This window comes from Panthera leo, chromosome B1 (genome assembly GCF_018350215.1).
Source record: "Panthera leo isolate Ple1 chromosome B1, P.leo_Ple1_pat1.1, whole genome shotgun sequence".
Lineage (NCBI taxonomy): Eukaryota > Metazoa > Chordata > Mammalia > Carnivora > Felidae > Panthera > Panthera leo.
Window position 1 is genome coordinate 24,320,794 of NC_056682.1, and position 15,931 is coordinate 24,336,724.

At 35.0% G+C, this 15,931-nt stretch overlaps 1 protein-coding gene across 1 annotated transcript in view; it reads left to right on the plus strand.

The window, feature by feature from the left end:
* SGCZ (sarcoglycan zeta) overlaps nucleotides 1-15,931 on the plus strand; it is a 515,552-nt gene that overhangs the window by 390,774 nt on the left and 108,847 nt on the right. The window contains exon 4 of the mRNA XM_042933838.1: nucleotides 2,894-2,981. Within this exon, the coding sequence (XP_042789772.1) occupies nucleotides 2,894-2,981 (88 nt within the window). The remainder of the gene's footprint in view (nucleotides 1-2,893; nucleotides 2,982-15,931) is intronic.

Consider the following 15,931-nt stretch of genomic DNA (forward strand, 5'->3'; position numbering starts at 1 on the left):
AAATTAGATGAAATTCTTATTGACTTTTAAAATGGACTTTTCTGTCTTCTTAAAAAATTTAGTAAAGCAGTAATTATTTTAATATACTTACATGGTCCTGAAATTACATAATGTTAATGGTTATTCTTTTTTTATGCTATGGTTCACAGAAATTTAGGCTCAGCCAAGCAAATAAAAGCATATCTTGTCATCAACTTTTAAACATATAAACATTAATTATGTATTATTTATATATATAATATAAATATATTTATGTATGATATATTTATAATGTATATTTATAGATTATATCTGTTATTTTATAACATATTGTATGTAACATGTATAACATTATATGTTATTTTATAAAAATATTGTAACAATCTGAATTAAAATTCCACCAATATATCTTCATGGTGTATTGAACTACAAGATATTTTAAAGGCTTTGCTGTTTCTTACATTCATATTGATTTTATTTAATTAAAAAAACATTTTTTAGTGAATGAATTACATGTAATTAATTTTACCAACTTAAATAGAATCTTTGTGTGCTTTTAAGAACCATGTACTGGATATAATTGCATGCAGTCCTTAGTCCATGACCTACACTGTAAACAGAATTAGAACATATTGCTCAGAAAAAAAGATGTAATTAATTTTAAATATTTTCAAAGATGGATGTCCACAGCATAGAAGTACCTATACCTAGATTTATATTTTGAAACTATACACAGAACACTTGTGATTTGTGGCACAAAAAAATGAGTTGTGGTAAGAGAGGCAGTGAATGAAATTAACCATAGTGTTTTTTGTACAACCAGTCTCACGCAACAGAATAAATGTATTCTTCACAATGTGGAAAATTAATTTTTAAAAACGCAAACCTTGGGGCTCCCGGTTTGCTTTTTTAAAGCAACTGCCTCTGTCAGTTGAGCGTCTGACTCTTGATTTCGGCTCAGGTCATGATCCTAGGGTTGTAGCATCAAGTCCCACATTGGGCTCTGTGCTGAGAGTGGAGCCTACTTAAGATTCTCTCTCTCTCTTTCCGTCTCCTTCTGCCCCTCTCCTCTGCTCCTGCACATTCTTTCTCTCTGAATTAAAAATAGATAGATAGATAGATAGATAGATAGATAGATAGATAGATAGATGATAGATAAAATCTCAGAGTAGACTTAATAGCAAAACCCACTTTTAAAAGTGTGGGCACGCGCGCGCGTGTGTGTGTGTGTGCGCGTGTGTGCTTGTGTGTGTACATCTTCAATCACTGCTTTGCATCTAGTCAGATGTCATACAAATCAACTTTAGGAAAAAGCCCATGGAGTCCACCCATGAATATCCAAATCACAAATCTCAAATGCTAATCTCAAATGAATTTTTGTATGGCTTATATATAAAAGCACTTTTGGTTTTTTTTGTTTGTTTTGTTTTGTTTTTTTTGTTTTTTTTTTAAATTTTTTTTAACGTTTATTTATTTTTGAGACAGAGAGAGACAGAGCATGAACGGGGGAGGGTCACACAGAGAGGGAGACACAGAATCTGAAACAGGCTCCAGGCTCTGAGCTGTCAGCACAGAGCCCCACGCGGGGCTCGAACCCACAGACCGTGAGATCATGACCTGAACCGAAGTCGGACGCTCAACCGATCGAGCCACCTAGGCTCCCCTATAAAAGCACTTTTGTATCCACACTGACACAGAAGTGACATACCACCTGGATGGGGAGGATGGTATTGGGAGAGATTTTCATAGAATTTTATTACCTGGGTTAAAAGCTCCATGAGGGCAGGTACCGTTCTGTTTGATCACTGAAATTTCTCAAACCTCTAGAACATTACAGCACTCATAGTGAGCACTCAGCAAATATTTGATGAATGAATGGATGGACAGTTTGTAAATGATCACCCTGCTTATGTTTTAGATCATAAAAATGAAAATTTAGGCAGTTGTAAGTTACTTATGGGATACATTGGTGGCAAAAGCCCAAAATGTAGGTTCCTAAGGCAATGGTATTGTCCTTCAATAAATTATGTCACTGTTAAGTCCTAAATTAGTGATGAAAATAAACATCTAACCAAGGTTAGATATACTAAGGGAGAATTTCCAGGCAAATATCTTATATTCTGATATTCTGTAAACCTCCCTACATAAGCCATTTTATGATTTACAGGGCATTTCCATGTGAGGTAAATACACAAGCTAGTATCATGTTTTTTATGAAGATTTATTTACCCACTCAATAAATACCTAGTAAATGCTTTTTTTTCAGCAGCATGCTAAGTATCGAGGATATAATTGTATATGTGTGATTTCAATGGTCCCTGTCCCAAGGACATTTCTTCTTATGACAGAAATAAACAAACAAGTAAACACATACCCAGGCAAAATAGATTTGTCTTGTGATGGGTGTTTTGAACCAAATAAGTGGAGGCCGGGGGGTTTGGGGATTGAATGAATCTGTAGTTACGGTGATCAGGGGAGGCAATTTTGAGGAGATGATATTTAAGGTGGGATCTGAAAGTTGCAAACTCAACTTAAAAAGGGGCTTCCTCCTTTGGGTAGGCTTTAAAACATCTCCATGGTAGGCATATATTCCAATGGCTATATGGAGAGGAGAGGAGTTACTACACCTTGACTGTACAGCAATCGGTAGAGTTGGAAATCATTGCATCGAATAGTTAATGCCCATTTACCAAAGTGGAACAATTCCTATCCCCTCAAGTCATTATTATGAAGCACCCCTATCTTTTTATCATGTTGTTCAACCAATGTTTGGGATGTTAAAATAACTGCTTAATATAAAGCAAAGAATTAGAATTCTGGTAGTACCCAAACAAATGCAGTATAGTTTTATATATTAAGTTTGACTATATTTCTATTTTTTATTTGATTTCTTTATTTTATACATGTTTCCCAGGATAGTCCACTGGTCTTACAGTCTGACAGGAATGTAACAGTGAATGCGAGAAATCACATGGGGCAGTTAACTGGACAGCTGACAGTAGGTGAGTGCTTTGGAGTTAAGATTGCTCGTAGCATCTTACTCCATTTAAAATTTGGGGATTGTTTAAATTGGGGAAAGCAAAGGTATATTATTTCTCTACTATAAAGCAGACATCCTTTTTTAGCCCAGTTACCTTGCACATGATTTGATATTTCATAAGTTAGTTATACTTTTCTCTATTTGCTAGTTCTTACTCTTGTCAGTGTGTTACTATGAGACAAGTACAAATATTTTGTTATTACTCTTAGGTTATGAAATAAAGCATTTTCCTAACAAAACATGTGAGATATAACATCATGTGGTCTATATATCCTTTGTTTTAGGTAAATCATTCCTAATAAATATTATCTGCTAGTAATAATTAGAAATGACATGGTTAGTTAAATATAACAAATCTTAGCATTTATCAATTACTTATGAATTTGGTATTGAGTTTATCTAAATTTTAAGGTTTATATGCTTTAGAAGTTATGCTGATGATAAAATGTTATTAATATTTTCTCATATTGTAAAGAAATTAGAGATTCATATTACATGGCATTATTATTTGACTTAATTTTTATAAGAAAAATGGCAAATAAAAAGTCAGTTCTAATTATGTAAAACAATAAGATTTGATTTATATGTAAATGCTAAATTATCTTTAGAATACTGTATTTTTCTGTGGGGAAATTACCTAATATTGATAATATATGTATGTATATAAAAGTATAAATAGCAAATTACAATTTGAGGAATGAGTTATCCTTATCTTAATGAGAAATTAATGAATACCTTAATACAAATGCATGTTTCCGGTATTTCTTTTTAAATTACACAAGTACATGGCATTTGAAATGTGAGGTTTGTAAATATGAATTTGACTGTCTACTTGCTTTGTAGGTATATGAAACACTTTTTGAAATGCTATTTGTCTTAATGAAGCCAAAAATGAAATTTATATTTTATCATACATGTATTTCCAAAAAATACAATTGTACTTTATTCATAATAATTGAATTTTATTTTATACATTGTTCACATCATTAAAGTTGGTCACTTGTCATCATTTGAATACTGGAGGAGAAAAATAAAAGGAGGATAAACTGAAAAGTTGAATAAGAGATAATATTAATGGGCAGTGATAGTTTTGTTTGTACTTACTTTTTTTTTCAGTAGTCTCCCTTATTTAAATTTAAGTTGCAAGCAATCATATTTGGGAAACTCCAGAGGGCTGCAATGTGGTCCTGCGGTGTAAGCATGAAAGAAGGTCCATAATGCCATGTCTATAACATTATCTCTGTAAAACATTAATGCTAATTAGATATGAAATAATTGGGATGTAATTCTTCTGAATATTTACTTTTAAAATCTGCTTAAAATCACAGTCTGATGCTTCATAGAAGATCTCATATCTCATCATAATTCCCCTTGTTTAATGCTCAGTAAATTTTAGAGAATACATGAAGTCCTAGGAGCTGCAAGCCTTTATTGTCACAATCATTTACTCATCTTTGATATTTTCATTTCCATTCATCAAAAATCAATGACATAGCCAAATTATATAGAAACCGTAATTACATTCTGCGATTTCTCACTTTTCTGTCTTCATTAATTCTTCAAAGCTTAAAGTCATGGCTGCCTTAGATAAGTCTTACTATGTGGTAATAAGGCAGAGTGTCATTTGCAAGAATTTAAACCAAGTGATATTAACATTTGGTGCTAGTTTCCTCTCCATAATTCACTTTTTGAGGATTAAACGCCACATAAAATAGAAGCAACCAAGGGCAGCTTCTGCCCTTTTTGGTTTCTTCTGAGGTCTGAGGTGCTTGCCTTCCTTCATTGCCCAAGGGGATTTACAAGAGAGTCAGGGAGTGGGAGAATTGAGTAGCAAGGTGCCAGGACAGAGGCATCACTTCTGGGTCTGTGCCTCTTCTAGTACCTGTCAGTCAACTATACACTTAACCGTCAAATTTGATTTATTTATGATATGAGAAAATATGCTTGATAAGAAAAATTAGGCATCGGGATTCTGTAAGGAGAACTTCTTTCTTTGATTTGAATATTTGATTTGATTGGAATATTTTCTTTGTTTTCTTAAGATTTTCATTCAATGTATGCTAATAATAAAGTCCATATGGTGAAACTGTAAATTACATTTTTATTTTTTAATGTTTATTTATTTATTTTGAGAGAGAGAGAGAGAGAGCAAGAGCAAGCAGGGGAGGGGCAGAGAGAAGGAGAGACAGAATCCCAAGCAGCTCTGCACCATCAGCACAGAGCCCCACATGTGGCTCCAACATGAACCACAAGATCATGACCTGAGCCAACATCAAGAGTTGGATGCTCAACTAACTGTGCCACCCAGGCTCCCCTAAATTACATTTTTTAAATACCATAAGTTTGAAATGAAATGAAATGAAATACTATAAGTTTATAAAGACATAAAAAATTAAAATATACATATGTACAAATTAACATAAAAACTACTCCATTCTTTATCCATATGGAAGCTATTTGTATCCTATATAATTATTAGTTACACCACACTGACTGGGGCACATAGGTGGCTCAGTCGGTTAAGTGTCCAAATCTTGATTTCGGCTCAGCATGATTTCCTGGTTCATGGATTTGAGCCCCGTGTCGGATTCAGCAATGACAGTGCAGTTCCTGCTTGGGATTCTCTCTCTCCCTCTCTCTCTGCCCCTCCCCATCTCGTGCTTTCTTTCTTTCTCAAAATAAATAAATAAACATTAAAATAAAAAAAAAAACACGTTGACCTTCCTGGGTGTAAAGATGTAAAGAGAAATGTGACTAATGGCATGATCCAACTATGCTTAAAGAGAAACATCTGAGCTTTCTATAGAAAACGAGGTTTTTTTCTCACATACACTGAACAAAATGTACACATCATCTAATAGAGGGAATACACTGTTTTTTTTGCATCTCTATATCAAAAGAGGCATGGGCCTGCTAACCATGGCTTGGTGCTTTAAAGAATGCACAGAATGTGACCACAAATGCCATTAGATAAAATAATTGTGGGAGCGAGAAATAGAACATGTTTCCCGGTTCAACTTAATTCAGGGATAAAAATTTAGACTCCTCTGCAAGAGATGATATATATGTCTATTAAGTATCCCTTATGATATATGCCTTCACCTGGGCTTGTTGTTGGTCAGATGAAGTGAGGCCCCAAATGTTACTTGTTTGTGGCTAGATCTTTTCGTTTCAGAAGTGAAGTGAACTGATGATAAAATTAATATCATTTAGTAAACAGAAGACCCTAATGAAGACTCTTAACTGTATCTATGACCCTCTGCTCACCTCAGTATACTTCCAACATCCAAGACAGGGAGGCAGACAGACAGGCAGGCAGGCAGGCAGATACACACACACACACACACACACACACACACACACACACGCACGCACAGAGCACTCAGGCTTCCCCACAGAACTGGTGTAAGCAGAGTGCTGGGAAACAGCACCAGCACAACATTTAAAGAAACCTTTCAAGTCCACTATTACACACAGAAAAATTGATTGAGACATCAGCATCTTATTCACTGTAATATGCTACAAGATAATTGGAGTCTGAAAGCTTTTCCAAAAATATTTAATAGTCACCTATCATGGAAAAATAATCCTTCAATAATGCAAGCAGTGAATAAAACCACATAATTTCTAAAATTAATCACATGATTTAATCACATAATTTTATTTTTATTTTTTTAATGTTTATTTATTTTTGAGAGAGAGAGAGACAGAGTGTGAGCAGGAGAGAGACAGATAGAGAGGGAGACACAGAATCTTAAGCAGGCTCCAGGCTCTGAGCTGTCAGCGCAGAGCCCAATGCAGGGCTCAAACTCATGAACCGCAAGATCATGACCTGAGCTAAGTCAGATGCCTAACCAACTGAGCCACCCAGGTGCCCCATAATCACATAATTTTAATAGTAACTATGTTACTGTTAGGAATTTGTTATACAATGATGTTTATTAGATTGTTCAAACCATGAGCATTTTTTAATATTCCACAAATTTAGGTTAATCCACATACCCAAAGATTTCACAATACCTGTCACAAAATATGCTGACTAGAAAGGCACTTTGATTATGAGTAATTACTAAGAGATATTATAAATAAACCAAAGAAAAAAGAAAAATCAGAACATAAGTTCAATGAAAATTATTTTTAAAACAATTTTATGGCTTTTCGGTAATTAACAGTATTATGAGGATAATCATGTGATTTATATGCCAAAATGCTCTAGAAGAGTATATTCACCTAGAAATCATAATTTACTCAGAAACTAGTTTTAGAAAGGAGTTGTATTTTAATAGGTAAAAGCCTGGATTCTGGAGCCAACTAAGTCCCACATCTGTCACTTCCCAGCACTGTGACCTAATGCAGGTTACTCTGGGCATCTTCCATACTCCGGGTTTCTGTGGGGAAAATTGATGAGTATCCATATCATACAGTAAATGTGGGCATTAAATAAATGAATATATGTGAAGTATTTGGAATACTTCCTGGAGCATAGAATGCAGTATGTATATGTTAGTAATTATAATTTTTATTAGATTCGTATGTAAATAATTCTGTACAATTGACCAAGCTTCATAGTTTTACTTTTCTTATCTATAAAATGAGTATTATGCTAGATTGTCTCCGTGAATCTTTTCTGAAAGCTAAACTCTTTTACCTTTAGAGAGGAAATTAGTTAATGAATCCTCTGGTCCCTTAAATTCCCCACTATTCATCAGTCCTGGCAAGAAAAGGACAATCTGGTTTGAGTTTTTGACATCTTAGCCACAAATCATAAGTACATATTTTTCATTTAAAATAAAGAATATAGGTAAGCAAAACTAAATCAGCATCATTGCTCTTCTTACTTTTTCACCAAATTTTGGCCTATAAAAATATTTTTAATGATGTTATTTAAAAATTATTTTAAACCCATAAAATAATCCAATAAGTCCAATCAGTTCATTTTTGCCAATACTAAACATCAGCATGTTTTGTCCCTAAATGAATGGAGAAAAATGTAGATGAGGTTTTTATAATAAATATTTAATGACCCCTAAAGTGACATACCTTGCGTTAAAGCAATTACTGTGAACACCTGGGAATCACTTAATTGACTGCAGATGGTGTAGGACATATAAAAAGTAGAAGGTTACAGATTATTCTCACGTACCAAATTTATGTTTTTTGTCATTGAGTCTTTTTTTTTAACTTAAAGAATGCTGTAATAGTCTGGGATGACTTAATAAGAATGAATATTTTATGCAAAATAGGCCATGCAAATCTTGGACAATAGATCAACAAAACATGTAGTTTAATATTGCACAACATTTTAAATGATTAAATGCATTGATGATGTTTAAGAATTCATTGTTAGTATTAATTAATTAAACTAATATTAATCAATTTGAGAAAATATTACATAGAACCAGATGATTATGACATTAGAAAGATGGCATTCTTAAAATTTAGGATCCTTAATCTGGGTGACTCAGGTGTACCAAGAATTACAGTGTCTGAAGAAAAGACAATAATGTGCGTGTTTTGGAAAGTTGTATCATAGAAGCATTTCATGTCATTGTTTGACTATCCTGAAGCACTATGCCACTTTTGTGGTTTTACTTTTTGTTATTAACTTAAAAACAAAAAAAAATGCATTGTCCCAAACACTCCGTTAAATTCTCAAGTGTTTGTGGAGTTAGATGTGTGGAATCAAGGAACACTAAGAATTCTACTTCCTCGAGGACCTCGTTTGGCTAGACATTTCCAACCCATCCTGGCTTCCGTTCTCCTCCTTTCAGGTACCCAAGGTCCTAGTCTGGGACCAATGACTGCAGTCCCACAAGGCCAGCTCCACTTAGCAGTGCTCTGTGTCATGGATCTAAAGACCATCCCCGCAGGGTGTTGGCCTCTACTTCTCAAGAGCATGAGTAGCTAAGCTGCTAAAATTATCAGTGGATGTCAATGCTCTGATTGATCAGAAAGCATCTTTCAGCTTTCTCCCCTTCCAGGCAAAATATATGGTTCAAACTAAGGTCTTTGGTAATAATGCCCATAGTTGCCAAAGAAATACATCTGATCTTGAGTATTTCAGAATGAGGGGAATAGGACAAAGTGAGATATGGTGGTCCCATTAAGACATTTTGTAAACGTGGCATACCCTTCAGTTGTAGTCCTGCCTGGGCCAGTCCATCCCCTTATGTTATGATAAAGGGAGAAAATACATGTTCTTTTCAATAAATATAATGCAACAACTCAGTAAGTATTTTTAACTGTATAATATAGAGGAAAGCAGTAAAGAAATGAATGATCATTTTATTAATTCTATGATTACATAAAGCTATTCAAAATATGCTATGACTATAGCTCACTGTTTTTATTTTAATACTAAGATTTTAAGAAAATAAAAAGATATATTACAGAGTTTGTGAAGAATAAAATTAGAATAAAATAAACAAATAGAAGGAGAGTGGTTTCTGACTTCATATTTTATATAGGTAATCAGAATTATAGCTATATGACTTATCTGAAATTAATGACTGTATAATTTATATACTGGACCAGTCTCTGTTTTTAATGAAGCTCCCTTTGTGGAATCTCAGAATTATAGCTTCATTTGAGTTTCATATAGAATTGACTTATTGAACGTGCAGTTTTGTATTGGTCTTAACAAGAAACTTGTCTTTGGAAATTTGGTTAATGGCGCATACTGTTCAAAAATGTAAGGTTATGGGACTCATTATCAAAAAACATCTGGTGGTAGGAAGCTAAATAAAATTTAGGGGTTCATACATATAGAGAAGATCATTTACTTCAGTATCAGGAGCCCTAGATGAGGTATTAGCCAAGCCCGGATAACTATAAAAAAGTACGAATTGCCCGGTCATGGAATAGAGGAGATATACCATGGAGGGCCATTACATATGATGGTCTAGGTCTGTTAACTACATTAGCCTTTTTCTTTTGTTTCACTTTGGATTATGTGTCTATTCTTACGTGTAGTTTTGGAGAAATTACAAGTCAGATAATGCATAAACAGAAAAAGAAAGTATGGTGGGAATAGAAAACTGAGTATAAGAAGAGGGAAAAATGAAGAGCAGTTCTGTTTCCAACTATTTATTGGACTCCTGACAACATACTCCTCATAATGAGGAAAGAGTATTACCAGAATCTCTTAAGACTACTTTAAGATTTCTATCAATTCCTTAATCATCATTCTCTGGTTAAAGTATATAATCAGCTCAGTCCTTTTGCAACCTTTTCCCATAATATTCTCTTTAGATATTTTACCGTATTTTGCCAGAAATTAAGAATATCTAATTCTGTACATTCACTTCATGTATGTGGTGATCCAATTTTTAGCATGGTTTGTTTTAAATCTTCCATTCTGAGGTCACATGGCTGATGCTTTGTTTTCTAAATGCTCACAGACACATCAGTCTAACGTGTTTTAATATTCTATCCTCCTTTCCACCTTTCCCGAATAATTAAAGCGTGTTAACTCATTTGGAACCCATCTTCTCTCCTGTCATAACATTTAGAAAAAAACCTCATTTTTAATCTTATGTTGCTTTTCCAACCTTTATCATTTTACAAAGATTACTGAAAATAATTCATAACCAGTCATTTAAGTGTTTTGGGTGTGGGTGGGATAGGGCAGATGGTTCTAAGAATTAGCTTTCTTTCTTCATACTCTGTCTTCCTCGGTCTTCAAGACTGGATCTCCTTATTCCCCACATCAGAAGGCTCATTTCATACCCATTTTTAACCACTTTTAAATGAATCAATAAACTTATCAACAGTCTAAGCCACATTGGAGAATTTTGGGTAAATATGTGTAGAGAATAAGGCTTTCAATATTATATAATAAGACAATCATACATATTTTCACACTAAAAGCTCTGGGAAGTCATTAACCATAATAACTACAATTAATAAAATAACAGGTGCAGACAATAGCAAGTGATAAAATGGATGTAAAGGTACTAGAACTCTGGAACACTCCTGGGAATGCAAAAAAGATAGAGCTACTCTGAAAAAGTTTGCCTGTTTCCTATAAAGGCATACCTTGGAAATATTGCAGATTTGGTTCCAGACTACTTGAATTTAGTAAGTATTGCAATAAACCAAGTCAAACTAATGTTCTGGTTTCCCAGTACATATAAAAGTTATGTTTGTTTTGTAGTTTATTAAGTGTGCAATAGCATGTCTTAAAAAAAAAACAGTGCACACACCTTAATTTAAAAAGGACTTCATTGCTAAAAACTACAAACCGTCATCTGAGCTTTCAGTAAATCATAATCTTTTTGCTGGTGGAGGCTCTGATGTTGATGGCTGCTGACTGTTCAGTGTGGTGATTGCTAAAGGTGAAGGTGGCCAAGGCAATTTATTAAAATAAGACAATAAATTTTGCCTCATCCTTTCATGAAGGATTTCTCTGTAGCACATGATGCTGTTTGATAGCATTTTACCCACAGTAGAGCTTTCATAGTTGGAGTCAATCTTCACAAACCCTGCTGCTTTATCAGCTAAATTTATGTAATATTCCAAATCCTTTGTTGTCCTTTCAACAATATTCACAGCCTCTTTACCAATACATTCTATCTCAAGAAACCTTCCATAAGAAGCAACCCCTCATCTGTTCAAGTTTGATCATGAGATTGTCTCATCTTCAAGCTCCACTTCTAATTCTAGTTCTCTTGCTGTTTCCACCACATCTGCAGTTACTGCCTCCACTTCAGTCTGGAACCTCTCAAAGTCATCCATGAGGGTTGGAATCCATTTCTTCCAAACTCTTGTTCATGTTGATATTTTGACTTCTTCCTGTGAATCATGAATGTTCTTAATGGCATCTAGGCTAGTGAATCCTTTCCAGAGGGTTTTCAGTTTACTTTTCCCAGATCCATCAGAAGACACTCGGTATGGCAGCTATAACCCTACAAAATGTATTTCTTAAATAATGAGACTTAAAGTTGAGCAAGTCCTTGATCCATGGGCTGAAGAATGAATGTTGTGTTAGCAGGCATGAAAACAACAACCATCCCATTGTCCATTCCCATCAGAGCTCTTGGATTACCAGGTGCATTGCCAATGAGCAGTAATATTTTGAAAGAAATCTTTATTTCTAAGTAGGAGGTCTCAACAGTGGGCATAAAATATTCAGTAAACTATGTTGTAAACAGTTGTACTATGACTCAGGCTTTGTTGTTCTGTTCGTACAGCACAGAGAGTTTATTTAGCATAATTTTTAAGGTCTTAGTATTTTCAGAATGGTAAATGAACATTGGCTTCCACTTAAAGTCACCAGTTTCATTAGCGTCTAACAGGAGAGTCAGCCTGTCCTTTGAAGCTTTGAAACCAGGTGTTGACTTCTCCTCTCTAGCTATGAAAGTCCTAGATGGTGTCTTCTTACAATAGAAAGTCCTTTCATCTACGTTGAAAATCTGCTGTCAAATACAGGCACCTTCACCAATTATCTTAGGGCATCTGGTCAACTTGCAGCTTCTACATCAATCCTTGCTGCTCCTCCTAGCACTTTCGTGTTATGGAAATGGCTTCTTTCTTTAAACCCATGAACCAACCTCTGCTGGCTTCCAAATTTTCTTCTGCAACTTCTTCACCTCTCTCAGCCTTCATAGGCTGGAAGCGAGTTAGGGCCCCGTCCTGGATTAGGTTTTTGCTTAAGGGAATATTGTGGCTGGTTTGATCTTCTGTCCAACCACTGAAACTTTCTACATATCAGCAAGAAGGCTGTTTTGCTTTCTTATCATCCACGTATTCATTGGAGTAGCACTTTTAACTTCTTTCAAGAGCTTTGCAATCATAGCTTGGCTAACTGGTTCAAGAGAGCTAACTTTCAACCTTGCTTGATGTTCAACATGGCTTCCTCACTAAGCTTAAACATTTCTACCTTTTGATTTAAAGTGAGAGATGTGTGACTTTTCCTTTCACTGTAACACTTAGAGACCATTATAAGTTATTAATTGGCCTGATTTAAGTGTTGTTCTCAGGGAATACAGAGGAGGCTTGAGAAGAGAGAAAAAGATGGAAGAATGGCCCCTCAGTGGAACAATTAGAACACACACATTTATTAAGTTCTTTGTCTTAATGGGCACGGCTTGTGAAACCCCAGAGCAATTATAATATATACCTGATCACAGATCATCATATATCCCTGATCACAGATTACAATAATACATATATAATAATTAAAAAGTTTGAAGTATTGTGAGAACTATCAAAATGTGACAGAGATACAACGTGAGCAAATGCTGTTTGAAAAATGACACCGATACACTTGCCATGGAAGCTGAGTTGCCACAATCCTTCAATTTATAAAAACCACAATACCTGCAAAATATGATAAAGTGAAGCACAATAAAATGAAGTATGTCTGTAAAGTTAGCAAAATCACACAGATATTGTTAATTTAGGAAACTTTTGATAAAGGATTTGGCAAATATCTAACTACATTTCTTTCTCAGGTATCAGAAAAGTTTAATAAGTGGTCATTTGCTGCCAAGATACTAACTTTATTGAAGTAAAAGTTAGTTTAGATAAGTCTCATTTCAAGTTTTAAGATTAATAGAATAATTTGCAAAAAAATATTCCAGCTAGCACCATCATCACTAAAGCTTGCCCCATCTATTTTTATGTCATCTATATTCTTGAGCTAAGTTGTATGGTATACTCTTTAACATATAAGATGTAAGTATATAACTCCCAAATGTCTCCCTCTAACATTTCCTGTCTTCTCCTTCAAGCCCAAGAAAGTAACAAATCAACTGCTTTTGGCTGCTTACCTGAAGAACATACTGATCTCAAACTCAACATAAATTTACCAGTGGGTGCTTTCAAAAGACTAGCAAATAATATATATCTCCCCAGTTTTTAGTTTTAAAAGATGGTGGTAGTTAAGTTTCCTGTCAATGTTAATATTGCAAATTTGTAGAGTTTGTTTTTTGTTTTTTTTTGTTTTTTTTTTTTTTAGTTTAATGCAGCCTCCCTTTAAAAATCAGCTCCTCTTTATTTCCTTACCCATACTAAACTGATCATTTGGAATAGTCCTTTACTATTTTTTCAGAGCAACACTAAATAGGTCACCTCTGCTTTTGAATAAACCCCTTAAAACTCAATGAAAATAGAAATTATCTATGGTATTTGTCAAAATCATATCGATAACAAAGGGAACAAGATGAGTGCAAACAATGTGAAGCTACTGAAAATTAAACATACCCTGTTGAATAAAATGTATGCCTCTTAAGAGTAAGGAATTTCCAAGGAAAATGAGTTTCAAAGCAAGAGATGCTGCAAGGCTGATTCAGTGTCAAATAGAAGTTCATGAGGGCATTGGCTGAGCATAGAAAATTAACACTGACTGTGCCTCTTTAAAATAAACCAAAGGATTTTCTTTCCGTGCAGAATACTTAACAGACTGAGGAAAATGTTGGTAGGGTCATGGTAAGTAATAAGAATAAATCATTTTGAAAGAGAATCTCGTAAGTGTTTCGAAGAAAGAATATCATATGATGTTAGAAATAACTTTCTGATGACTATGCGTATAAATGGACTTTCTGGCCTCCTTCCATTCCGTCCATATCACGCTCATTCCCCCCACTGGTCATTTTGTAATTTTTATAATAACATTATAAAACTTTTTCTGCGCCAGAGCCTCAGTAGATTTAAATTTATACTTTTTCTTTCTTTCTGTGTAGCAGAGTCAGAGGAACCAAAATAAATATTTTAGTCTAACTGAGTTTTCACATATATTTATATTTGAAGAAGCACAAAACGAAATAACATATACTGTACATGGACCCTCGGTTTTAGCACAAAGCCAAGAAAGGCACAAATAGAAAGTTTAAATGCTTTTCCAACTCACTGTGCCTGGATCTCTCTAGCCTTCAGAGCGGGAGATATTCCCTCTGCACCTGCTACAAGGTATCCACCCACCATAGTCTCAAGTGCTATCCTATCTGCTGACAAAAATACTATAGCTTACTGAAGTATTACCATTGATTTTGTTCTGTCATTGGTATTTCCACCCCCCAGTAAATCTATTCATGAATATATTAAAATAACAAGTAATGATCTACCTTGTCAGGAATAGTAGTTTGCATGTGGAAGAAGTAGACTTAAACTTGACAAGCTAGTTAGGTTCATTTTCAATGGAAGTCTGAAAACTTGGGATATTACTTGTGACCAAGAGTCATTTTAAAAGTTTGAGCTCAGCATGGCACAGTGATGTTAAAGGCATGCTTTGTGATGCATATTAGAAATAAAGGGATGAACGGCAGTGTTTCTAGAGGTTGAAAGTGTGTGTGTGTGTGTGTGTGTGTGTGTGTGTGTGTGTGTGTATATATATATATACACACACACTTATTTTTTAATGTTTATTTTTATGAGAGAGATTGTATGTGTAAGCAGGGAAGGGGCAGAGAGAGGGGGACAGGATCTGAAGTGGGTTCCACACTGATAGCAGAGAGCCCACTGTGGGGCCCGAACTCACAAAACCATGAGATCATGACCTGAGCCAGAGTCAGACACCCAAACGATGGAGCCACCCCAGGTGTCCTGAAAGTATGTTTTTAACATGTGTCTTAGTTGGGTCCCCTGGAAACAGAATTGGCCAGCTGAGTGCAGAAAGTGTATAGGAGAGGGCTTTTGAGAGAACACACGTAAGAGGATGAGGAAGGTGGGAGCACAGAAATGCAAAGGGGAAGAAGCTGACCCTTAATGTCCTATATATGAGGCCACCTCAGCCGATCCTGTGAGGAAGATCTAGGAACGCCACTGCTGCCAGGAAGTGAGCCTTAGTTCAAAGTGTCCTGGGAAGCAGGAAAGCATCAGAGTGAAGGCCGTGGGCCCTGGGCCAGACTACATGAATTTCAATTGCATACTATCATTTATCAGCTGTGTGATTTGGGCAAGTTACTTAACCTC